Here is a 27,256-nt window from a genome sequence, read left to right as displayed (position 1 = left end):
CGTTGTGTGATGTTCAATGACCAAATTCAATACTATAGATAACATTCCTTAAAAAATTTACAAAAAAAAAATCAACAACCGAGAAATGATTTTTCTTTTTTAATTAATCAGTAATGAGGTTTTTCTGCCAAGCAACATATATCTGTAAACGAAAATTTCAAATAAAGAAACCAACAAAACGCAAGTTTCTGGTAAGTTTTATAATTAAACCTTTCTTTTTAAATGTTTGGAAACAACTAAGGTAGTATTTATGCCTCTATTGCTTTGGCCATTTTGCAAGTATGTATATATATATATATATATATAATTTTAAAATTTTTATTTACAATTGTTCCTTCAAATAGCACGGTTTACAAATAACGGCTGTAATATTAACAAGAAATTAGATTCGAGAAGCTTATTTTCAAATTTGTTCAGCAAAAATTAGATAAGAGGAATTCGAATTTTTAAGCATGTGGCAAAATGAAAATTGTACAGTTTTTTTCCAAGACATACTTTATATTTTGGCTGAGATTTGTTTAATGTAGAAAAGCTTGAATAAACGGAAATAACAAAGGGATTGAGAATATGAATACCAAAAAAAAAAAAGAACTATTTCGTAACATTTTCGTCTAATTTTACAATTTTTAATTTCCGTGTCTTTTTCATAGTAGTTAAACATTTTATTAAGTATATATATATATATTAAGTATAAATAAATTAAGAAAACGATTAAAAATCATTAGAAAGAAACGTTGTCACTTTTTATAAATTGAATGATTTTTTTATCCTATATTTACATTATTCAAAAAAAATCTTAATTATTCTTTTGATTTCATTATCTTCTACACATCTTTAGAGTTGTTTTAACTGAAAAAATGAATGTTCTGAAAAGGAAAATTTCTTCAGGAAGCAACAAAAGTTTTGCTTGAGGGAAAAGGAGGAAAAAAGAGTAACTCACACCAGAGTCTTTTCAAAAAATATCAACTTTATTTATATTCCATCATCACAGTAAAAGACAACAAATTCACAAAATGACTTCCATTAAGTAAAGGTTTCCAACCATGGGCGGAATGGGTGTAATTATTTCCATTCAACAAAAATTGTGGATTTTTTCCCCCACATCCGCTATAAAAGTCTGTCCTTGCTCCGGATTCAGAAGAATGAGCAAATTAGATGCCTATTGACGACAAAAAACATTCGCGCAACACATGAAATACTTGAAAAGGAAGAGTGATTTGGTGGGAAGTAATTTGTATCCTAGCTGCGACCGTCTATGCCAAACCTAGAAGAAAAAGAAAAATATTTTTGTATTGAGCAGTAATTCAATCTGGGTTTCTTGGTATTCCTATAGCTAAATTTCATTTATCGGATGCCAAAAACATCTGCACATCTAAAAATCTTTAATAATAATAAAAATAAAAGATTGTATTTTCAGCCTTTTTGCGCTACACAACATAGATCTTTTTGCTAATTTCTAATTTGAATATGATTTAAATAATATGAGTACGTAGTGTTCACATTATAGTTATTCATCTAAATTGATATAAATATAACCATATGACTTTAAAATAAGTAGAATATAGCATCCAATAAAAATATTTTCGGACAAGCTTACTGAATCTATAAAACTTCTTAAAATGCCCTTCGTAATCTTCATGCAAGATGACATAGTGCCGCATTTAATATTCCTATGTCATGGTTAATTTCACTATAATAACTCTATAATCAGTATAATAAATATAAGTTTCAAAAAATTAAATTTACATGAGGAAAGTTCATATATTTCAAGAAATTCCATAAAACGAAATTATACTGTCTAAATTATATTCATATTATCTGACAGTTGAGCCATTTTTTTCCAGCATTAAATAGAAAAATGCCATTAGAATATATATTTTTTATATTATGATATATTTGAATTAAAATTTTGTACTTCATCAAAAACGTCTTTTTAAATTATTGTAGAAACTGTTTGGAGAAATCTGTATCCAAACAATGCTGTCTTAAGTTTGCACCATTTTTTATTGCAATGATATTTATCGAAAATATGTTACTTGAAATACAGTTGTGCATTATTTTGATTTTGAAATCGCACTATCAAAGCAACAATGCCATATTTTGCTTTCAAGAGATTTATTCATGTTTTCGGCTAAATAACTGACTATATCTACTTTGGGCCAAAGTAAAGCAGCCATGCCTCATACGTAATCTACAAAATAAGTTTAAGAATTTCTTTTAACCTGAAAAAAATGAAACTTAATAGTATAAAGATGCAAAATTGTCACATTATGGAGAATGGGACAAGATGTAATTATCGAGTTGTAGTTCACGAATTACAACGCTTATGTAGAATAGAGGTTAGAGAAATGAAAAAGCAGGCGGCTTTCCTGTTGTCAGCAGCCATTTTGATTGAGTCGCTTGGCTTATGCAAGAATTTTCAAAGAAGAATTTTGCTATTTCTTGAAAGCATATTTGCGCCTTTTCACTATGTGGCCGATGGAGGTAATTTAAACTTATTTTTTGATAACTTCACATAGAATGGTATTTCTGTTTATAATATTATCTTGTATATTGATCGTTAAATTCTGGTTAAAAATGTAGTCTTTATCGATGAATTTACATACTTTTTAAATATCCTTATTGAAAGTTAAATAATTTCGAAAATACCGATTATTTATTACCTATTGGTGAGGAAATATAAATAGGACAATACTTTTTTTTTCAGTGGTGTAAATCTGATAGGAACCATCCTATAATCCACATTTTTTTTTCTTTCTTGATTAATACAGCTGAATATAGGCAAATAATTTGAAAATCGATGAAAAAAACTGAAACATTAGAAACATTGAAAATACTAATGCTCTCCACTCCATTTGAAGAAATTTATTTTTGGATTAAGTTAAGTGTTTTTATTTAAGTTTAAAGTCTACTGAGGATATGAAGTGAAAATAGCGCAAGTCACAGGATCTTGGCGCATGCGCAGGTAAAGAAGATAAAGTTGATGAAACGCTTTTTTTTTTTTCCTTCATTGTTATGATATAAACTCCATTCTGCGGAGAAAATGCTTTGTTTTCTGTAAAAAAGTTACAATAGAAAACAACTTATTTTGTGTATCATTATAAAGATAATTAATAAGTACTAAAATGAAATTTCTGTAGAAAAATTCAGACTAAATATGGATTTTATAAAACTAAAGAATTTGGAGCAGCTTCGTATTGTTCCACTCCCTTCTTCATTGTAATATCTGAAAACTTTAAAATGCAATCAGTTTTAACAAGATAAAAAAATATGGAACTTCTATTTAAATTCTATTGCTACAATAATTAAATTAAAATAAAAAAGATCCTGGGTTAAATTTACGTAATAAAGTTCCATTTCATACAGAGCATATAAGATTATAATATAATATTTAATACTATGCAGAATAATAAAATCTATTTATATATGATAGGAAAAAAAGCTTTATTTTACTTCTAAAACATTTGAAGATGATTCTATGTGGAAGGCTTAAGATGATATTTAAAATTTTATATTTGCAATCTTTAAAAAAAATGCTAAATCTTGTAATTAATATTAATAGACATATGTTAATCCTCATTTCATAGAATATTTGAGCCTTTTTAGGTAGAATATGAAGCGGTTTGTATTTTAAACACTTTCTAAGCCTTTTGTACAATACAAAGTGGCAAAATATGCAATGCATCATCGACTCCTATAATAAAGACCTTTTCCTGATATAGTTTTGCTTTCTTAAATGAAATAAAGTTCAGTGTAATTAAGAACTTTTTTTTTTTTTTTGATTTAGCATTAATTTATTTCTTGATGAATTTTCGTTATATTATTTTCAAATTTTTCCCACAATTTCCTTTTTTTTTTTGCATGTATAGGAAACTTTAATAACATTTTTAATTTAAAAAAAAAAAATCTACATTTCTATAATGATTGCATTATTTATAAGAAGATATTTTTGGTATTATTTTTATTCTTTGCCTTAAAAATATTTGTCTCTGCATAGAATGCTTAAAATGCATTAAAAATAGTCAATCCAATTTATCATGAAATGTCATTTTTTTACCAATAATCTTACTGATTTTAGAATTAAAGTATCTATACAAATTTGACTTCCAAGTTTATACCTCGAGATGTTTCAAAATAAGGAGTGGATATTTTAACACACCTTTTTCACATATAAATAAATAGCTATTAAACTTATAGAAAAAAGAGTATATTAAAATCATTGTAAATATTATAAAAACTTGGAAGTGAGGTATAAAATATAACATTAACTTTCATTTTCATAAATCAGAAGTAAATTCTAAAAAGTGGAAAAAAAATTTCACTAAACTTTTGAAATTACACTTTGGTTCGAGTTATGCAAAAGGAAATATTTGTTAAAAACTTTACACCGACCTCTGCATTACTTTATGAAAAATTCAACTGTGTAGGATTAAAGCAGGATTGTCGAAAAATGCCGATAAATACTTTTGATCTTAGAAGAAAAATAAAAGAATTTCAATGATTTCTTTGATAATTTCTAATTGTGTCATGATGATCTTTTCTTAAAAAAAAAAATTAAGTTACGGCTATTAAATCTGAAATTTACATTTCGTCTCAATTATAAACCGTGAATTTATTTTCCGATAACCTTTTGTCTCCCAAATGCTGCTATATAACTTTTTTCCATGAATTACTCGTCAGAACGATATTTTTTTTCTTTTTCTAATTTTTCACCGCAGTTTTTGAATGTAGAACGTCATTTGAAATAATTGAATAATATTCTTTCAGAATATATATTTTTTCTTTTGTTGGATTCCATCTGATAAATGTTAATTGGCATTTTTCGAAGAGCAGTTTTTCTTCTCGACTAATGTCGAATGTTCAAAAAATCATGCAAAATATTTCAGGTATTGATATAATTCCTTTCTAGTACATAACACGGACTTAATCAGATTTTCAAAACTTTTTTATGTAATGATCTAACTTTTGATAGAAAAGCATTTAAGGGCATTTTTCGATTCTCAGTTTTTTTTTTTTTTCAATAATTGTGAATATTTTAAAAACTATTGCTGATAACGTTATAACTTTATTTTTTATAAACTTCCATACATCGCTTATTTAATTAAGATTTTAAAATCTTTGCTCAAATTAAAAAAAAAAGAAAAAATTTAGAATTTTTATTTACTTAAAATTTTTTCTGGTGCAATTGGGTTATCAATCAGTTTCATAAATAATTTTATAAATCTTTATAATATTTACATTTTTGTTTGTTTCTACATTTTTTTTTTTTTTTTTTTTTTTTTTTTTACGATTAGTAGATTTTCATTTATATGCTGTTTTAGAACCTCCACCCACCCAACCACCCTCAACCTTATCTCTTAACATTTCCGAATACGAACTTAAAAGCCCATTTAGAATAGCCAAGTCGGCAACTTAAATCGATAACATTGCTGTTTCAATTTTTCCAAAAAAATTATCAATCAGATTGGACTAAAAAATATAAAGCATATTGAAATAATTTTTTTTATTTATTTTGTCTAAAAACCAAAGACATTCTATTAAATGCATGCATTTTTGGTAGCATATACTTAGTACATATGACACTATACTAATAACATTGTTCAAAAAAATTACTAATATTTAATATTCTAATAATATTATATTTAAGATTATATAAAATTTTTAATATTTAAATATAAAAAATCATGTCTTTTATTCTTTTATTGGTATGGAACTGTAAAATCCAGGAGCAAAATTCTTGATAGTAAAAAAAATTATTTCTTGTGATTTATAGATGAATCTGCTTAAGCAAAAAATTAGAAATGAGTCATTACACCTTTCATTTCAAACAATACATTAAATTTATTATTTAAAAAAATTATTTAAACTCTGCTTTATATTCATTTTGAGTTTTACATATTTTGAGTAATATTTAACTTACAACAAAACTATCTTACTCTATTGAATTTAAATAACGATTTTTTTTTTCCTTCTTTAAAATTATTTATTGAGATTTTAAATTATAAAATGATTTCTATGAACAACTTTTTTTTAATGTAAAAAGTTTCTAAGTAGAGAAAGGACATACATTAGACGTTAGAAGTTTTAAATTCATTCAATAAAATAAAATAATAGTTTTTTGAGGAAAAAGGAATACATTATACATTGGAAGTATTAGAATAATATAAATTCGAAAGAATGGAATTATATTTTTATGTTAAAATATTTCCTCTGAATATTTTCTAGACTAGTTAATTCTTGACTATATAGTTTCATTCTATTTTCCAACTCAAATATGTGCTTTAAACTACATTATGTTTTCTTGTAAATTTCTTGGAGAAAATACAATTTTTGAAATATTAAAATTATTCAATATTTTATTGTTTTGCATATACCAAATCTTCTGTTTTATTAAATTTAGATTTAACTTTAGTAAATATATAAATAATGCAAATGTTTTAAATTTTTATTTATTTTGATATATATTTTTTTACAAAAAAAAAAAAATACTATTCATTTAGAATTTTATTCAATAATACATTTTTTTTAATTCTAGGCCTCTATAATAACTAGAATAAAGGAAATAGGAGCGAATTAAAAACCGGGAGGAATTTTGATGTATAAAAATTAAATGTAACATAATGAGATGATTCATTCGACTTTATTTCTTTTGAATGTAGCTAAGAAAAGAGAATATGGAATTTAGTTAAAAAATTATTCTATTTAATTTTTAGTTGGTGGCATTTCAATTTTTTTGAGTTCAAAATACTGAAAAATAATACGATTACCAATAAATAATTTAATACATATTAATATGCATAAAAAATTGCATATAAAATTAATATGCAAAATAAAATTTACGTTTTTTGAGAAGAAATAATAAATAAACAAATTCTCATAAAAGCTTACAGTAAAGCTAGAATAATTTTATGCATACATATAGTAAATAGTACCTTCTCCGATATATGTGAGAGACATTTGCAGAACCACTTACACGGTCATCTCTTGCGCTGGATGCTCCCAAGCCTGCAAACAGTCCACTTTAGCTGTAATTGCATGCTGCTTTGAAGTCGACAAGAGTGGTTCTCGAATGCCTATTTCCCTTTCACCTTGGGGTAACCTTGGGCCTAGATGAAACTGAGCTTCACATCCTTCCGGTCCTTTCCCAGCTGCCTGGTACTGTTGGTGTTTGGCTTTGCTTGGTTGCACTAGGTCCAAAGTCTGGCTGCCATCGAATTCCGCAGGTGGGCAGTACTGGTTGAGCATCATTGAAGACGAGAGGTCCTTCACAAGAAAAGGCTTCTCACCAGATGGATGACCTTCGTCTTCTTCACTTCGACGTTCCTGTAAGGAGAAGGAGACTAACTGCAGGAAGAGGTTTAATGATGCAAGAATTCGACTTCATCATGCTTTAAGCATTTGTTGTATTCCACAAAAAAAGAGAGATATCGATATGGACAAGATTTAAGGTAACAGATGGAAAATTGGCAGTCAAAATAGTTTTAAGGTTTCTGTATAGATATTATTGAAATTGTTTATCTATCATGTTTTGCATCTAAACAAAAATATGGAATATAATCAAACTTGAGTTCATAGATTTTTAAAAATATAGGTGTGGTTATTTTTTATCTTTAAAAGAGTCTTTGTTAGACTCTTTCTGAAATAAATCCTTAGTAAGAGATCCAATTTTTTTAGGATGTATGTTAATATTTAGATCAAAAAATCGATTAACTTCTCACAAATTGTAATATGTTGCAACTTGTTACAAGATTTTGTTACATTTTCCACCATAAATGCTTACTTTTGGGGCATTTTTATTGATTAAAAGAAATATTACGAACATAAATAAATATTAAAGAGATATTACAAATAGAAACAAATGAAAGTTAAAGTTGCTTTTTAAAGCTTAATACATAGGGAATGCAAAAAAGGAGAAAAATACCTTTTGACAAGATCAATTAATTCATCTTCCATCAAAAATTTACGAAATATTTCTTTTTCCATTAACGAAGCACGTGTTTACAATGTTTCATTACCCATTTGTTTAAATAGCTGTTTTGTTAAAATAGAGGCCAAATATGTAAACAGAAAATATGTCAGAAATCATATAGAAAGCAAATATGTCAAGAATTTTTTATATTCTAAAATTTTTAAGTTTCTGCAACTATTGTTACAAAGTTGTTTTCTGGAAATCTATAAAACAAGTCGTAAACTTCAGATGCCTTGACTTACTTCACTTTCAATTTTCGAGACTCGTGTTAACAATCGAACAATCAGTGTCCAAGAAAATTCTAAAGTATTAATACCTGGTATTGGAAAACAGTACACCTGTTCTTTACTTCCTTTTCTGGTACAAGTATTTGTCCAAAAAGAAGAAAAAGTCATAAATATGAGATAAGGGTTTACAGCTGAAGATTAATAGAATTTTATTCTGGCATAAATGCTATTTTCTTCCTGTTGTATGAAATGCTAAATATTGGAAGAATATCGGATCTAAGAAGAAGTTTCATGCAATTTATTACTGTAACTTATATTTTAATAGTATTAGATGTTTGCACAAATATTGATATATGAATTCCAATTTTTCCAGAAAAATAAGAGTAATTTGGTGAAAAGTTTCTTTCATTTTAATCTTCTCATTCCTAAGATTATTTTCTCAAAATATGATAACACCCGAGTTTTATTTTTAGAAATTAAAAACATATTACCCTATCCCACCTCCGAACAACAAAAAAGCGTAGTTACGAATATTTTTTTTTTAATTTATCGTTTCATTGATACCAACTTATAATTCTTTCCTATATATTTTCAATTAATTTTTAAACATATAATCAAATTTCACAAAATTATAAAGAAAATAGCTTTCGTAAAGAAACTTAAATCATTTTCATTGATGTTACACATACTTTATCCTTTTTTGCCCTTCAATTATTGCTGATGTATTTATTAATTTAAGACTTATTTTTCTCTTGTGAGTAGGTTTTTATTTAAATATGCTTGACTATACTTTTTTTAACTCAACTGCGCTTACAATTAAGTAGTTTGTTTCCCTAAGTAACATTAAGCAATGGAAATAAATCGCTTATGAGGAAGTGAAAATGAAATGCGCCCATTTTAGAACTCCACTGTGTTTTAATGTAATATAAATTAATGTATAATATAATATAATATAATCATCTTTATCTATTGAAAACTGTTGTTCTATTTTAGTGCAATGAATTTCTTTCTGAATCAAAAAGAAGTTTTATTTTATAAAGCTGTAACCTTTTACATAATATATGAAAAATATTACGCACGTAATACACATAAAACTTCATTGCTGAAAGATTCAAGTCTATTTTCTCATACTTCAAATATAAAACAAGGATTTTGAGTAAATGTTTAAATATTTCCTTTTCTTAAATTATAACTTACGTTTTTCTGCGATTACGAGCAATTAGAAAAAAATACTGTCGAATGTATGGAATGGTGTAAAACTTTTAAATTAGTAGGCGCGATATGTCTCTTAAATTTAAAAATATGTTACTTAGAAAATCATCAACAGAAAGCAATATAAAATATTTAATTGAAGTATTTTTTAAATATTAATGTCGGTGAGCCAGCTGGACGATTATGAATAAAGTTTTGGATTATATATGAGTTAAAAGATATGAACTGAAAATAATAGAGAAATTGAAGAACTTAAAAATTATATTAAAGCACTTTTTTGAAATTTAACTAAACTAAGACTCTCTTGAATTTTGAAATATTATTACAGAACTTTAAGCAAAACAATATTTTAAAGTTTTTGATATTACTTGTAATGAAATTCGCATGATTTTTTAAAGTATATGCGTCGTAAAAGATTTCTATTAGAAAACTCTTCAAATAGTTCGATTTTAATAAAATGTATTAATAGCTCATTATTGCTTCAAAGAATACAAAATCAAGAACTGTATTAAGAACTAAACAATAAATTCTAACTTTTAAAATGAACATTCATCCTTCGTACAATACTTCGAAAATAGTGTGAATTTCCTAATAAAATACGCTATTAAAGCCGTTTTATTGCTTTCTGTTAGATCTCACAAAGGTTCCTTTCTCCTTAATCTCTATAAATCGAGTTTTCGCGAACAGTTGTGAACATCATTTATTACTTTCTTCGACCACAAAAAAATACTTTTTTCCCTTAATTCACATTTCCTCACTTTCTCTTCCTGATTATGCTTGGAAAAGCAACTAAAAATAGTTTATGTTAAAATCGTATTTATCGTATCATTTTAAAATGTTAATTCTAAGAATTTTTCCCAACAAAAAGTTACATTTAATGCTTAAATTCTATTTCAATTCTTTAGTGAGATCTAAAGAATTGAAATAACTGTCATGAAGTAACTTTTTTCTGCTATTTATATTCTGAGGTATAAAAGGGGTATTGTAATCGTCAAAAATTGGCGAATCTTTATGTTTCAGACCTCCCTACCTGTCTATTTATCAGTCTGGCTGTCTGTGAACACAGTAATTGAAAATCACTTTGAGTTAGACGAATTAAATTTGATATATGGTCTTCCTACCACAACTGAAGATATCTATAAAATTGTGTGCGAAATCCATTCTCTGTTTGTCTGACCATTCAATTATAGATAGGTAAATAATTTCAAAACGCTAAGAGCTTGTTAGTTAAAATTTGGTGCACAGTTTAAACATCTGAAATAAAGATATTTATCAAGTTTTAAACCAGATCTGTTAAAAGGTTGAATGTCTGTACTTTTGAGTAATGTTATCTTTTTCTAAAATCTTTGATTACGAACAAAGTTAGAAAATTACAAATTTATATTGTTATTTGAGTGTGTAATACGTGTTCTTTACTTACTTTAATTACATATATTTATTTTTATATTTTTGAAACTTTAACATCATACAAAATTGCTTTTTTTAGAAAAGAAGCCTTTGGTTCAAAGAATATCAAGGTTATTTGAAGCAATCTTCTTATAAAATCTTTGAATTACGAATTTTTCCAGACCCTTAATTAGATTTTTCATCATATTTAAAGCCTTCATTTTTATTCTAATTCATATAAGTTTGCAGAGCACATTTTTGATAATTTATTGCAGGTTCACTTTAATTTCAAAAGATTTTCGAAATTATTTTTGGATTTTGAATTATTCTACAATTTGATGCAATTACAGATTATAACGGGCAGCTGTTGCCTGGTGGTTATGTGTCGGCTTTGCAGCCGGAGGGTCTAACGATCGAGATCCTATTCCCCCGAAGAACCGTAGTGTGTGTAGTTTCCGTTAAATCCGTTGGGGCCAAACGTCCTACCGCTGGTGTGGTGCGGAAGTTTGGAAAGGTGGATGCACATTAGGTGTTGTCCTCGTCATGGTTCTGACCATGGTTTAAATTTACGAGGTCCGTACCAAAATAGCCCTAATGTTGCTTTAAAACGGGATATTAATATAACTAAACTAAACTTAAAATGTTGATGATATACTATAGCATCAACAGTCTGTAGTTTATACAATCATTGCATCATTTTTGCAAAGTTTACATTTGAAATATAATTATGATTCAGATTTATACTATGAATATTCCTTTCTATTTAGATTAAATCTTACTTTTGGTCAAAATTTATTATTTTATTAAGGTGAAAATTAATCACTTTACGACTCTTATTGGATTGTGAGCCAAGAAGAAATATTTTTAAAAAGCATTAAAGAATCCACCTTCCAAATTTTAAATTAGCATTTCGAAGCAAAATATACTGATGTAAGTAAGTTCTTACTGGAAGAAAACCATAAATCATAAATTTCATTGACTTTCATGCCTAAACATACATCTTCGAAAACATCATTCCATACAAAGCAAAAACAAAATCCCGAAGCACATAAAATATTTCAATCCTGTTAATTAAAACTTAGACTAAAAGTTTTCTCCTCTAGGATATTTTTTTATAAGAGATGGATACTATAAACAACTTTATCGAAGATTCTGCTAAAATAGAATGCCATTTATCTCCGCTTGTTATGTGGCAAAGAAAGAATTATCGCTCCAAGCCACCGCACTTGGTTTGTTGCCCACTTCTACCGGAAAAAGGAGGCGGGGGAGGCTGCGCAAGAGGCGTGGAGGAGAAGAACTCTTGTGCAATTTATCATTTCCCCACTCTGAGTAAGATCCTCATTCAACTTGACTGATAAGAAAGACAGTGGAACTAAGATTACTTTCACGGCACTTAACTAATTGTCGCAACATTGGTATAAGCAAAGCCCTGCAAATTGTGGTTTACATTCTTAACTGATTAATAGGCCCAACGCGCCTTGGATTTTCGTGTGCCTTAAGGTCTAAGCTTTTGTTTTTCTTTAAATTGTAGATGCCCTAATTCTGAATGATATTAAAGTAATGACTATTAAAAATTAAAACCATTTCTGTCTTATGGAAATGAGTCAGAATAGAAAGTAAGAAATTTTGGAATTTTTATAAAACTGAATGCGGGGAATTCAGTTACAAATTATAAATTGTAAAATAACGGACATATGAAAGTATCTTTTTGGACTTGTGAATTTGTGATTTGGTAAATAGGCCTGATTGCAATGTTATTCAAAAGATTTCGAAACTTCTTGAGCGATATGAATGAAGAAAAATATTCTCTTTTGACAAATGTACTCTTAAGTTCAGTTTTCACTATATTTATCCCCTTGGAATCAAATGTTCGTAGTTCTGATAGTCGCTAAGAACTGCTTATACAGTAATATGTAAATGTATTAAGATATTATGCATGTATTCTCTAATGGTTTCAAATACCACTTTGAATAATTTAATCAATTGAACGAATTAATCTGCAGGATTTAGTTGAAAAATCAAAGATATATTTTCATTCATAGGTGAAATAGACAGAAATAAATCAAGGAATATTTTAAGCATCTATAGATGAATTGATCTAAATTATAATATATATTCAATTGTTCATAATTTTAATTAGCTGTATATACAGCCTATTTTCTTATAACTGCTGAGATATAAAATGCTCAGTGATAAGGCCAATATTCACATAGTTTATAAAATTTCTTTACTATACTTTTTATGATATGCAATTTGTTTCACTGTAGTAACAGAATCCTCTCTTCGCAAATTCTAACTAATATAGTATCTTATTCATATTAATTGGCAAAGCAAAGACGTTATAGCATTGAAAAAGTCAAAACCGGAAAGTCTGCAAAGAACTTTTTTTTTTTTTATTCTTTATATTCAGGGAAATCACAATTTTGAAAATGGTCTCATTAATAGAAAAGTATACAATTTCAGAAATTAAATAAATCCACGATTATGAAATATTTTTTATGAATAATATGTGCTTTTTCTTATCCTTTTCAGCACATTCGGCTACTTTTTTCGAAATATGAGAATTTACCCCTGTATATAATTTATAGATTCAAAATTGGATTATAACTATTCTTATTATTTTCAACCAAGCATAAAGTTGAATTTATATTTGCTTCTACGCAAATTAAGTGAATTAATTTAAGACTTCATAATAATTGCTTTCTTTAGATTGTTTATATTTAGCCTCTATTAATTCTTATTATATATCATAAAGGTATTAAGGAGTATTTCATGCAACATACGAACCTCGTAATATGTCTTTTGCAGTTTTTTCTCCAGACTGTCCTTCTCCTTCTGATAGTAGATACCAGCAAATATGACGACGTTGAGTACCAGCAGGGAACACCCGACAGCTATTGTAACGATAAGGGCTGTCGAATACACAGCTGGATCTTCACTGGACGTCTTGGTCAAGTTCCCTAGAGGATGCTTTTCCTGGACTGGGACCACTTCCGTTTCGATTTTCACTGTTATGTTAACGTTCCTCGACGTCTCATTGGGCTGTGGTTCCACTATTTGGACCCTCTCCTCTTCGGGGAAGGGGGTGGTGAAGGCCGGATAGAGACTTCCTGAATTGTCCCTGTGTCTGACCACTCCATCGTAGCTGTATGGGTTATCGTGATCGTGGAGACGGTGGTGCTGTATAGAAGTGTTCCCATCACCAGAGTCGTGGAGGCGTGGTATCAGATTCAGCCAATAGGAGAGGCGGTGGGCATGGTAGTGGTCACGTATTCTGGGCTTCATGGCTGTAGAATGTATACACTTGATATATAATGCAATATATTTATAATAGATATGACATATAATACAATATTTATTTATAACAGATGTATGATATATAATGCAATATATTTATAATATATATGACATATAATACAATATTTATTTATAACAGATGTATGATATATAATGCAATATATTTACACTTTTATTCTGTATTAGCGTATATAGATTTTTAAATTAAACGAAATCATTCTATTATCACATGAGTTAATGTAAAAAAAAAAAGAATTTATGCTGCAGTTCTTGTTATATAGAAGAAATAATATTCTTCTACAAAATCTTTTGTTTATAAACGGTTTGAGTGAATTTGAAAAAAAAAAATGTTCTAATGACTTCATTCAATTGATTATTTTGGATACCATGCCCTTTAAAAATTTATCTGTATTATATAATTTTAATTCAAATGTAAGACTGAAAAAAAGCAGAATACACGAAATTAATAACTATATAATGAATGGGTATTATATGGGATTTTTCGAGCCTAAATGGATAAAACTTGATATATCTTTGGTAAAGTAGTAACTAAACTCTCAGGTCTTTATTCTAAAAAACATCTTAAATTAAGTTTTAATGTTTTTGAAATAATAATGGCAGTACATAACAATTTACAACCTGCGTAAATAATTTATTAAGAACCTACAAAATTTAGAAACAGAAGATTTCCTACTTTTGAAAAAAATGTTGTTTCATTATATTTGTTGTCGAAACTACTTATTTATGATAGTTAATTTGGATATTTGATATTGGCAACGCAATTATGAAATATTACATTTGATATCACAATTTATGCGATAAAGCTTTATATGTAATCAGTAACGGTTTTTGTTTTGAAAAAAATTGCATTAATATAGAATTTTTAAAAATTTATATTTCATTTTGAGTTCTGTTAATTTTAAAATACTGAATGTCCTTATGAAAAGAATAATTTTATCTCAATTAGTTTCATATTGCTTGGATGTATAGTAGAAATGCAGTTTTTATGGCGCGATATAAGTATTCATGTTTTAAGCTATTACGAATCTATAAATGTATTATATTTTAATATCGAATGTATTTTTGAAAGTTGTTAATGACTGGAAGATTGCACAATATTTAATATTAATCGAGTAAATGTAAATATTCATATCACATTCTCAAAGCCATTTAGCTATTTCATATTCAATAAATATTGGAAAAATCGACAAATATTTTTCCATTATATATATTACGAAAAAGAATTTTTTGCTTGTTACCTCATCTGTTATACTCTTAAATAAATGACATGCTATAGTTTGGTAGTAGGTTAAATTCCGTTTTAGTTCAGCTAGTTGACATTAGTTGATTCATATTCCTAAGACCATAATACATTAATTAGGTACCATTATCTTCATTCGTTGTTTTTAGAAAGGATATGATAGGGAAGGATATTTATCTTTAAAAAAAAGCTTAACACCGTTATCTTAAGTCTGAAAGTATGAACCATCCAAGTTTTAAGGTATTTGTGTGATAAAAGTTAGAAAGTATTTATGTTAGAAATATACATCGTTTATCCTCTTATACAGTTTGTTATGAGTCTTCTTCTGCTGGAAACTTAGTGAATCAGAATAGCTTCTTAATATAAACAATGAAAACATTTAAATTGAGATTTTTGCTTAATCTGTTGTACCAATTAAGCGAATGCTTCATAATACATTTTGGTGGAATTCTAGATTCCATCCCTGGTCCAACTAAGGTTAATTTCTGTTGAGTGGAAAGCTTGCTAGAAGCTTCTTACGTAAGTAGGGCACAAGCGCTTTTAGTTTTAAGTAGCTTAGGTATTAAGATGCCTGGAATAAACCCTCAAGTTCTTCCGGAAACCATCCTGAGCATTTTCGACATGCCACGGGGGAAAACAGCTTCCGAAGAATATGTGAGCAGAAATTAGAGCCTAGATCTTCTATGACTCTCTTAGGATCCCGGAATATTTGGTAGGGAATAAATTCCTAAGCAGAATCTCTTAAAGAAGTCATCGTCATTACTTTGACCCATCGGCAGAGGGGCCTGCAATTGTGGAGCGATTACAAGTAATCCCCACTGAAATCCCCTCTAATTTCAGCAACGAAGGGCCTTAATCCTGCTTTGCGAAATCCCTATTAAATTGCACATATTCCACGTACGGTTAATTTACCAAATAAACTCTTTTGTGAACCAGTAACGTTTTAGATGCATTAATCGCACTCGCTCAGGATTGGTAATGAGAAGAAATGTTAATTTTAAAACCTAAGTTTTCAAACTATCCCTTCCAGCAAAATGGTAATTGGAGAAGATTACCCTAAGAATACTAGGTGCTGAGGAAATTGAGAAGAGAAAGTGAATGAGAACCCTGAGAGAAAGAAATTGCTTGTTTGCACTCTGCCATCTTTCACGTTAATTACCTCAACGAATACTATTTAATTGGAAATTTTAATCTTTTGTGGGATGCTCTTCCCAGGATAGAATTTCTACCTTATATTTATCAATAAAGGCATTAAAACAAGTATTTCTTAATAACTAATGAAGAATTTAAGAGGTATAAGTGCATCTATTGCAACTATCGCATCTATTGCAGAAATCAGCTGATTATATTCCTGGGAATCTGTTTATAATTATTGTATTAATCTCGTTCAATAATGGAAAGCTTATAAGTATTAATTAAAGTATTAATTAGTCCACCAGTACTTTAATGGGATTAAAATTTATCAAAAATGCACTTAATTTATATTGAAGAGGGATGAATTATATTTGATTTTTCCAATTTTAAAAATTACCACGAAAGTGTACAATTATTATGTGAAATTAATTAATTAAACTACTGTAATTTTAAATGAGATAATTAAGAAATTTGATATACTCTTTTATTACATATAAATGTTGATATTATCAAAATTTTTATCAATATGGAAAAGATATATACTGAAAGAGTTTCAAATATATATAATATTCAGAGTTAATAAAAAAAAATCATAAAATATTTATTAAAATACGAAATAGCTTCTCAAGTTCTATATATTCATTAACTTAGAAATTTCCATTTTGTAATTTAAGAATTTGAATGGAATACTTCACATTATGTAAACATAAATTTAACGTTTTTATTTTCTATTGACATAGCTGGGTGAAATACAAATATGTTCTATGTCCTTTTTATACTTGGTAAAAGGATGCCGTTCAGTGGCAAAGAGGTGGAAAAGGTTCGATTGAGCCACCATTATTGTTATGTATGTATATTGTCACTACATTTTTTTACATAAAGATTTTTTCTTTCTGTTATACAAAATATAGAGAATATATCGTAATCGTCAAAATAATTATAATTTGAGATTTTACTTATCTCCACATTTCAGGCTTATCTGTATTTGAAAAAAATATTTTTTGGCAATATGTCTATCCGTAAAAAAATTTTTGAGTTAGATGAATGAAATTTGTTATTTAGACATAAGATCAAATTTGTAGATTCCTATGATATTTTAAACAAATCCATTCTAGGGAAATCTGCCACCCGGACCCCAAAAAGAAACCATTCTTTAATATTAAGCATGAATGAATTTAAAATACAGTACACTCCCTATTATTCGCGGAATTGGGTGGCGCGGCCGCCGCGGATAACAAAAATCGCGGATAATCCGAAAAAAGCTAAAAACGGGTATAGCAAAAGAGAAAACAGTCATTCCAACTTTGAAAAATCGTTTTATGTACAATAAAACGTAAAATAAACAGCATTAAATGTTTAACTAACGCTTACTATTTTAGTATATCACTCAAAACTACCCTAAAATGCATTTTGTTAGTGAAAACAGAAAAGTGCTTTGTACTTACGAGAGTCGTCAAGGATACGCAGAAAAATTAATACATATGTACTGTTTGAATACTGTAATATATTATGTAATTACAAAAGCATAACTGTAAAACTACACCTTTTTGAAGAAATCAGTCATTTGTGTTTGCTTCTTGCTTTGGAAGCATTTTCTCTTTGCTTGGAAGCAAAAACAAACACTTAGTGTGGCAGGCGCGGATAATCCGCTCCGCGGATAATCGGGAGTCTACTGTACCAGTATTTTTTTTCATTTGACCAAATGGATTAGCTGTGCATAAGACGCGTTTACATGGCAGTTCTTTGGGTGAATCCGGTCTCAATCCCAGAGTTCCAAAGACAAGACCTAACCATCGCCCCACCATGGCTTGCAGTTACGCTAGAGATCTAAATTTTGTAATTAATTTTCGCCATTTCTATGAAAGGTATTTGCGGCATTTTCCAAATTCAAAAATCTTTTGTAGGGCAAAAGTTATAAGACATTTATTGGAGAATAAGTTATAAGACATTTATTGGAGAATAAGTTATAAGACATTTATTGGAGAATAAGTTATAAGACATTTATTGGAGAATAAGCAAGAAATTGCCACAGGGACACCCGTCCCAGTTCTGACTTATTCTAAATTAGAAATAGCTGAAAGAATCACTTACATATACTGATATACTTTTGATGAATCGGTTCATATGGTGGCCAAACAATTCTTTCGTAACGTCCGCGAACATTGTCCATGTGGACTTCACCGTTGTGACCAGATGCATTTGGATCACTGAAATGAAATGAACAGATAAATCAAACAAACAAATTTACAAAATAATATTTTAATTTTTCAAAGCATTTGAAAGTCACCTGCATATGCATGTGAAAGATATACGTTATTCATTTGTTAAGCAGAATATAGGCGTATCACGAATTACAATATCGAAGAAAAGTAAATTCAGGAACACAATGTGGTGAAATTGTTCAGAAAAATTATATCTATCACACACATATCCATCTTCAAATATACTGTGTTTGTCAGTACGATAAATCTTTTTGCCAGCCGAATTCATCAGTCTTCTCAAGCTATATTTCTTCACAGATTCTTCTAGTTTATTTTGTATCAGGGGCCTCTTTAAATTCGGGAATCAGTGAAAAGCACATACAGGAAAAACATTGGTGTTATTGGTAGAGAAATACGAACAGAAAAATCAAATTCATTACTTTATTTTTAATCTCTCAAGTATATTGAAAACCGAAGTAATACAACTTATTTGCCACCTGAACTGATCGGACTTCGATTCGAAATTTTCATGGGAATCGTCTAGTTCAAGGACTAGAGAAAATAAATTGGGGAATCAGTGTTAACGTTAACAGTTTTGCTTTGCTCCATGGCGTTAGTCGGACTTGAGGTCACATTCGATATGTATTCACAGTTGGGTTATTAAATAAAGTTAAAGCGTTTAATATACTATACCAATTGCCAGAAGAATATACATATAGATAATTAATATTAAATTTAGAAGCAGAAAATAACATTGGATTGGATGAAATAAAATGTCTTTTTACCCATAATAAAAAGTTAAAAAAAAAAAAATTAAAAAAAAAATTCACAGTGAATATGCGTCCACAGTTACAACATGAAAATGCAGGCTAAATTATATATACTAGAAAAACCAATGTTTTTTTGCTAACAACTATGGTTCTTTATGAAAGCAATGAAAGATACCCATTGCCCTATATTTTTACTTCTGATGACACATAAGTGGTTTTAATGCATTTAGTTTTTGTTTTTCAGTTTTTAAAATTTGGGATTTATAATATTAAATACTGATGCATAGACACTTCTCAAATTTTCAACTGTAGTGTCAGTTTTAAATATTAGTTCCAATATTTTCAAAAGAGACTGACAAAAAATTGAAGCATACTGTTTGTATTAAAATAAGTAGAGATACACTTTGAGAGTAAAAAAAAAGAAAAAAAAATAAACACACAAAGAATCGCTTCATTTTTGTATAAATCCATTATTCCATTTCGAAATCTTGTTCATGATCTATCCGGTTTTACCATTTTAAAACCGTTGTTTAACAGCGTTGGGACCAATAGCAATTTTAATGATTGCAGCCACCATATGCTTGGTTAACACTCACTATTAGTATAGCTGCATTGACAAGGCTCATTGACCTTCCTGCGGAAAGAACTTCCCATTTTGCTTGATAATATTTTTGCGGCAGTATTTTAATAAATAATTTGATCACATCCAGCCACCCTGTTTCCACAGAACTAAACTGTGAAAGCAGGGTTTATTGTGATTTACTGATACGTGCAATCGCAATCCAGCTATACCGGCAGTCAATGCTCCAGACTTGACAATCTTTTATGAGAGGGCGAACCTCTCCCCCTTCTCCATAAGTACATTATGTCGAAACAATCTTGTGCTTGAAGTCATCATCGTCTGTCGACCACCTTCTTCGTCGGGATAAGCTTGGGATTAAGCCCGATCTTCAACATGTCTTCCTCACCTGCCCTCTCGAAATACCGAGATCCAAACTCTACTTAACTTCTCCTACTTATCAACTTTTCAGACGTTATTAACAATTAACTCACTTTAATCTGATGTTACATTTTTTTTCGTTATTATACAACACAATCGATCCACGAAACTAACTTTTCATTAATTAAACTAACTCCATTTAATTCATTCTAGCCACCAAATTAACTTTGACCAAATTCTCTACATCTATCATAAATGCAGGATTATTACTACCAAATGGTCACCATCGCCCACAACTTTCAATATCGCTTCGCGCATTTTCCTCTTATGTGGCAAAAATATACTTTACCCATCCATATGGATCTTTCAAGCCTTTTCTAAGGGTGAATATGACCCATCAACTTCCAATAACTTTTTTTTTTATCCGCATATGAGGTGTTTTCAACAATTGACTCATATAGTTGCTACACTTTTCCTTTTTATTATTCAACACAATCTACTCTCCAAACTAAATGAACACATTTTCCGACAAATCCATTAAAATACCCAATCAAAGTTTCATCAAAACCTCCATACCTGTTTAGATATATGGCTTACCGGACGTCATTATCCATAACTTTCATCCATGCATTATGCTGGAAACTCAAGATAAACACAACCTTTTAATTCATTTCCCACATTGTCTGCAAAAATCTATTTTACCCAACCCCATGGGTCTTTGTAACCTTTTCTGTGAGTGGATCGGGAATGCATTTATTTTCCAGAAAAAGTACAAACTTCAACCAACATTCTTTATTAGCGAATCAATGTAAAAATCTGCTTTATGTCTAGCATAACTCTAATGCCCCATCCTTCTCCCGCACATCTGATATCAAATCTTGCAGTTGCCACCCACTCCAACACTTCTGATATTGTTCCACACCGTGTGCTCGTAATTCACTAAATACTGCATACGTTGTCAAAAGTTCACTTTACTCATCAATATGAGGCTTAGAAATCTTAACGAAACGGTGTATCTTCCCCAAAACTATCCAAGTGAAGTAAAGAGAAAAGATCCCTGGATACCTTGGGATTGGGACACCAGCACTCATTTAAAGTGGGCGGGTCTCTTGAAGGGTACTATTTAGTACAATGAGGGGTTTTAGCCCTCATTGTACTTAAAGCCAGATTATAAGAACTTATGTTGTTAACTTTTTAAATTTCATTAAATAAAATTTGCATTGTGTAATATTTTCTTTTTGGCTTGTTTTGTGATATCAAAGACCAATAGCTTTGTAACAACATAATTGATGAAAAGATACTAACGATGTTGTATAGTTTTATCTGAATTATTATAAAGAGGCAATGTATAAATTAAGTAAATTTTTGTATGCTAGAATTTCAAAATTGATGGAACCGTTCTGAAGATAAAGAAAGAAAGGGAAAAAAAATTGCTAAGATCCTTAAAAACGATTGGAAATATTACTCTATTCCCAAGTTAAAGAGCTCATCTCGAAACGCGTCCAGGATAAACAAAGACCATCCTCAATCGTGATTACGAGAACAGAAAACAAAATGAAAAAAAAATTATATAAAGATCTTAAGAAACTCGAAGGAAGAAAAGATAAAGGAAGAAGAAGAAGCAGAATAAAAACTTAAGAAAAACATAAATACTTTCCTTATTTTCAAAGTCTGTACCCCAATGCCCTGCGAACGAAAAATTCTCATTTCGGAGCAAAGTGAAGAAACAAAATGATCATTACTATTCAAAGAAGAGCTGAAGGGGACGAGACTTTTATTTGAAGCAATGAATTCAAAACTGATTTCATTTTGTTATTTTTTTCTATCATTTAAAAGCTCGAGTATTATTCATTGTTTTCTGCTTGAAATACGCCAAGCTAACTGGGAGCATTCCAATCCTCACTTATACGCAGGAATTTTATACACTTTTTAAATGAAAGATTTCAAAGATGTTTTTTTTGTTTGTTTGTTCGATAAGATTTAAAAATACTTGGCGAATTTCCCTCCTTTTGAATACTTTGAAATGCGATTGTACTTTCTTGAGTTATTTGCATTCTGTGAACTTCTAAAAGCTTAAGTAAAGTTTTCTTTATATGTGTGCGCTCATTATTTTGAATTTTATCCAAAATAAATTTAGCCGTGCTTTGAACTGGAATGTGAATAGCTGTTTACTTATAAAGTAGTTGAAAAATATCAAAGTTTCGGAAGAAAGAAATCTCTTGGCACATTAGCATTGAAAAGATAAATAATAATAAGATAAGATAACTTCTGTGGAGTTGAATACCAATTCGACGAAACTTAATGAACTTCGATCCTATATTCAGAATTCCAGGACTAATGCTTTTTAAAACTTTGATCATTTACAAAACAATTTATACTTAAACCATTTATAGATTTAATTTTTAAAGGGGGGCACGATAGATTATACTTTTGATTTGAATATCGAACACAATTTGCTGCATATTTTTAAAAAGATAAATTTTACTTATTTACAAACATGATAGTTTCTTTTTATTGCAATATTTTTTAAACAATGCAGTCATCTTTCAACCTTAAGAAAAAATATTCTACATGTAACAAAAATAGATGTATTCTTGAAGTTTCAATGTATTCCTTTCCATGTGTGATGTAATTTTTTACAATTGAATATTTCTTCTAATTTTATATATATATGTTAAAATAGACATTGTAAATAAGAAGGATAATTTTCCATTGATTAACTTCTTTCTTTTCTTTTTTTTCGTTCTTAGGAGACTGGGCAGAAATTTCACTTTTGTGCCAATTCTATTATACTATAGAACTGTAATCGATAGTCAAAATATCATTCTCCGTATGCCGAACGATCCATTGATATAAAACTAAGGATAGAATTTAGAGATAAGGTAGCGCAGATATAAGAAATAAGGGCAAATTTTCACACACAAAAATCGGTTTGCTTTCGAATGCAAAATTCTATTAATTATCATAAGCAATTAATGATATAAATATTTCAAATAAATACCTACCCGTATTTGGCAAAGTTTGTCCAATATGTTATGACAATTTCAGACAATGTAGTTTCTGCTCTGGTATAATTAGTTGTGAAATGTGACAACGTATCCACTAAGGGGGCACCAAATACATAAGACAGATCTTCCCCATGTATGCATCCTAACCTTGTGGCATAGTCAGCGAATTCTGACTGATGATTAAAAATGTAGAAGAAACTCTTCTTCCCTTTACTTGCAGGTTGTAAGGATGGGGATGGGTATGCATCTTCACGTGGTATTCCGCCACTGTGGAAGGTACCGGCTCTTATGACCGGTGCTACTACCAAAGCATCTCCGAGAGCATCGACGGTGCCGTCAAATATATCTAATGCTTGCAGAAATGAACGAGACCAATCCATGTATTCATTAACAACTGTTAGAAATATCTAAAAAAAGAAGTCATCTTTTATTTATATATTTGAGAATGCATGTTATTAAAAATTTGGTTATAAAGTTGAAAATAATGAAAATGCAAAAGAAAATGGTGATATACTAAAATTATAGTAAACATTAAATAAAATATGAAAGTGACATTTAAAGAACATTTAAGCAAAAGACATTTAACCATAAAAATATCGAAAGGCATACCAAATTTTTGTATATTTATTAAGAATTATAAAATTCGAATTAAAAGAAGAGTCAATAGAATTAAATTTACTAAAGAAAACTTACTGGAATATATTTTTCTTCAAAGTTCTCTACATTCAAGGAACATTCAGACAAAAGACATTTAGGAATAAAAATATTGAAAAGCATATAATATTTTTTGTATTCTTATTAAGAATAATAAAGTTCGAATAAAACGAAGAATCAGTTTAATAAAATCAAATTTAATAAAAAAAAACTGTCTTGAATATATTTTTTCCAAAGTTTCTGACATTTAAAGGGCATTTAGACAAAAGAGATTTAGTCATAAAAAATATTTAAAACCCCAGAGTTAGTAGTTTTGTATAATTATTAAAATATATAAAATTGGTATAAAAAGAACAATCAATGGCATTAGATACTATGAAAACGCTCTGGAATATGCATTTTTATCCCAGACATGTCTCGAAAAACAAGTACAGTTAATCATAAGATAAATAATGATGCTATTATTAGTTTTATACGACGATAGTAGACTTTAAACATCTTTAGAATTTATTGCTACTTCAATACTGATAAGTAGAAGATGATGTCGGAGATTAAAAAAGAAATATTTTTCGCAATGATAAAGTAACGCAAGAACTTATTTTTAATTAGCTCAAACATTTTAAAATTATTTTTATAGTATAGTGCCTTAAATAAGGCATAGTCTTATAACCTATACAATAATTTAAGCAATCACTATTTACACGTACAATCAACCAAACAATATAAGATTATGGAGATTATGCACTATAGTAAAAATAATATCAGTAACCGTATCAATCAATATTGAATTTCTTGAATTTTTAGTGCATTAAAAATAATTTTAAAAAAAACAATCTATCTTCAGATTATTAATAAAAAAAATATTATTTTCAAAAAAAATGACGAAAAACAAACCGAAAGAACTTTCATATCTTGTCTCATAAACTGAAGCCATAAAATCAGAATTTATTATAAAGAAGAAAATAGTGATTTTTTTTTCCAAATTTAATATATTTTTAATGAAATGCCAAAAAAAATCTGTATGAAACGACAATATTGTACAAGACTTCTTAAAAGAAGCCTTAAATATGTGAAATCTTGCTTTCTTCGCAGAATAATCTACCAATGCTTAAAGAGGAAAAAATATTAAACAAGCATGAATAGTTTAAAGGTGAAAAACAGCATTTATATGAAAATATAATTCAATGAATGCGAATATAGTATGAAAAAAGAAATGAAGCACATTAGTCTGGAGAATATTGGGAATCCTTTTAATTGAATATAAGAATATAAAGGAATATTTTTTAAAGAATATATTGAACTTTTGAAATATTTGTAAATTTATGATAAAATCAATAAAAAATATTTCAGTAGATTCAGAATAGAATTAATTCTTTACAGTAGATGCAGAATAGAAGCCATGAAAATGTTGAAACCGGTTTGCAAGATGTAAACATCTTTGCGGAAAAAAAAGGGTTTTGATTAGTAGCACCTAGTAGAACTAATTAAGTTAACGCCTTTTAATTCTTTAAAACGTTTTATTTCATCAAAGAAAATTAATATTAGAAATATAACTTTGTAAATTAATTATAAATTTGATAAAAATATCTAACAAACCAACACTTTAATTAGTCTATAGTAATGGAAATACTTTAGTTCGGTTATTTTCAACATCTCAGAAAATAAATTATAATTAATTCTCTTAAATTTTAAAGTTTTCTAAAACAATTTTTTCTAATATTCCCAACAAGACGCTGCTACATATAGAGAACAAAATTAACTAAATTAATTCATTTAATAACTAGCAATGTTTTAAAATTATTAAAACAATCTATTTTAATAAAAACACAAATCATGAGAAATTTCAAATTCCTTGCACAAAGGGAAAAGATAGGATATTTTATTAACACATTTATTATTTCAAAATTAGGTTAAATAAAAATGTTTAAAAATTGGTGAACGTTTCTTTATATTATTTATTTATTTGTGAAATGACATTTAACCGAACTACATGTTTGCATCACAGATTAGTATTACCATATATATTTTATCCACATAACAGCTGTGTGGTAATTGGTATAACTATAGATTAATTTAAAAAAGGTGAAATTTGAGCAAACAAAAAAAATGGTTATTGCAAAAATAATAAGTTTTGGTCGGTAATATATGATTTTTTTTTAAAATTCAATCTCGTTGGATGATAATTGGAATGAATATAACTTTTAGCACAACTATTCTACAAGTTATATACATAATTGCGGAAACTATATTCAAGTTTGTGGAAATCTATATCTATATATAAATAGTTATATATTTTAATTTTTATCTTCCTTGAAAATATTCTTTAAAACTTTTTCCTTATATTAAGTATATTATTACATCAAATATCTTTATCTAAAATAAAGATGATAATTGAGCTTTTTTTTTGCTTTAAAAATTAATTTTGAAATTAACGTAATTTTTATTAGATCACTAACCATTTTTTGTATTAAATTCTGATTCGTAAGAATTGATCGAAAGATCTTTAGTTTTTAATATTATAATTAATTTAACTATCTACTAATTTAACCAAATTTTCAATCTATATGTTTTTAAGTCTCTCACTAGGACAATGAATCCCAAAATAATCACCCGTTCTCAATACTTTATTTACAAAAGGATTTCAAATTTCTCGAAACATATATCACGGGGGATGTGTAGTCATATGCATAATCTACCATGAATTGCAATGAAATTTGGAGAATTCTGAAATTCCTCACAAATTTTCTAGGATTCCTAGGATTAATAAAATCCTTATGGTTCGGTTTCAATCAAATTTCGGAATGCGATATAATGATCTGATCTTTATTCAAACAGTTCTATTTGAACAATACTTTTTTTTAAATCATTTTCTGAATTATGTATTATGACCAGTGCATATTATATATTTTTTATTTCAATTTTGTACTTCTCGCTTTGTTATTTTTTGTGTGAAATGCAAAGTCTTGTATCAAAAATACATAGTGTCACAGGGAGTATAGCTTTAAGAAACAATGATGGATTCAGTATTAGTAAATGTGCTATTTTCGTAATTTCTGTATTACTACAGCCCAGGATTTTATTTTGCTTTTTAAAAATTTGTATCGTTTTCCTAATAAGCTTGAATACTTTAATACTTAATCAATGAAGCAATATTTTAATTGATATATTAATAGATTAAAAGTACAATAGTTTTTTCA

General features: G+C 28.3%; 1 protein-coding gene across 2 annotated transcripts in view; it reads right to left on the bottom strand.

Moving 5' to 3' along the window:
• Nucleotides 1–949: 949 nt before the first annotated feature.
• LOC129967058 (neuroligin-4, X-linked-like) overlaps nucleotides 950–27,256 on the bottom strand; it is a 154,234-nt gene continuing 127,927 nt past the window's right edge. Inside the window, exons 5-9 of one of the 2 annotated variants that reach the window (XM_056081704.1) lie at nucleotides 23,403–23,812; nucleotides 18,578–18,693; nucleotides 13,582–14,081; nucleotides 6,933–7,323; nucleotides 950–1,264 (exon numbers count right to left, since the gene is read on the bottom strand). In XM_056081704.1, coding sequence (XP_055937679.1) covers nucleotides 6,970–7,323; nucleotides 13,582–14,081; nucleotides 18,578–18,693; nucleotides 23,403–23,812 — 1,380 coding nt within the window. In that variant the 3' untranslated portion in view covers nucleotides 950–1,264; nucleotides 6,933–6,969. The remainder of the gene's footprint in view (nucleotides 1,265–6,932; nucleotides 7,324–13,581; nucleotides 14,082–18,577; nucleotides 18,694–23,402; nucleotides 23,813–27,256) is intronic. The other variant, XM_056081703.1, reaches the window with a different exon arrangement.

This window comes from Argiope bruennichi, chromosome 4, assembly GCF_947563725.1.
Source record: "Argiope bruennichi chromosome 4, qqArgBrue1.1, whole genome shotgun sequence".
NCBI classification, from domain to species: Eukaryota; Metazoa; Arthropoda; class Arachnida; order Araneae; family Araneidae; genus Argiope; species Argiope bruennichi.
The sequence above is the reverse complement of the archived record's forward strand: the minus strand, read 5'-3'. Positions and strand labels throughout refer to the sequence as shown.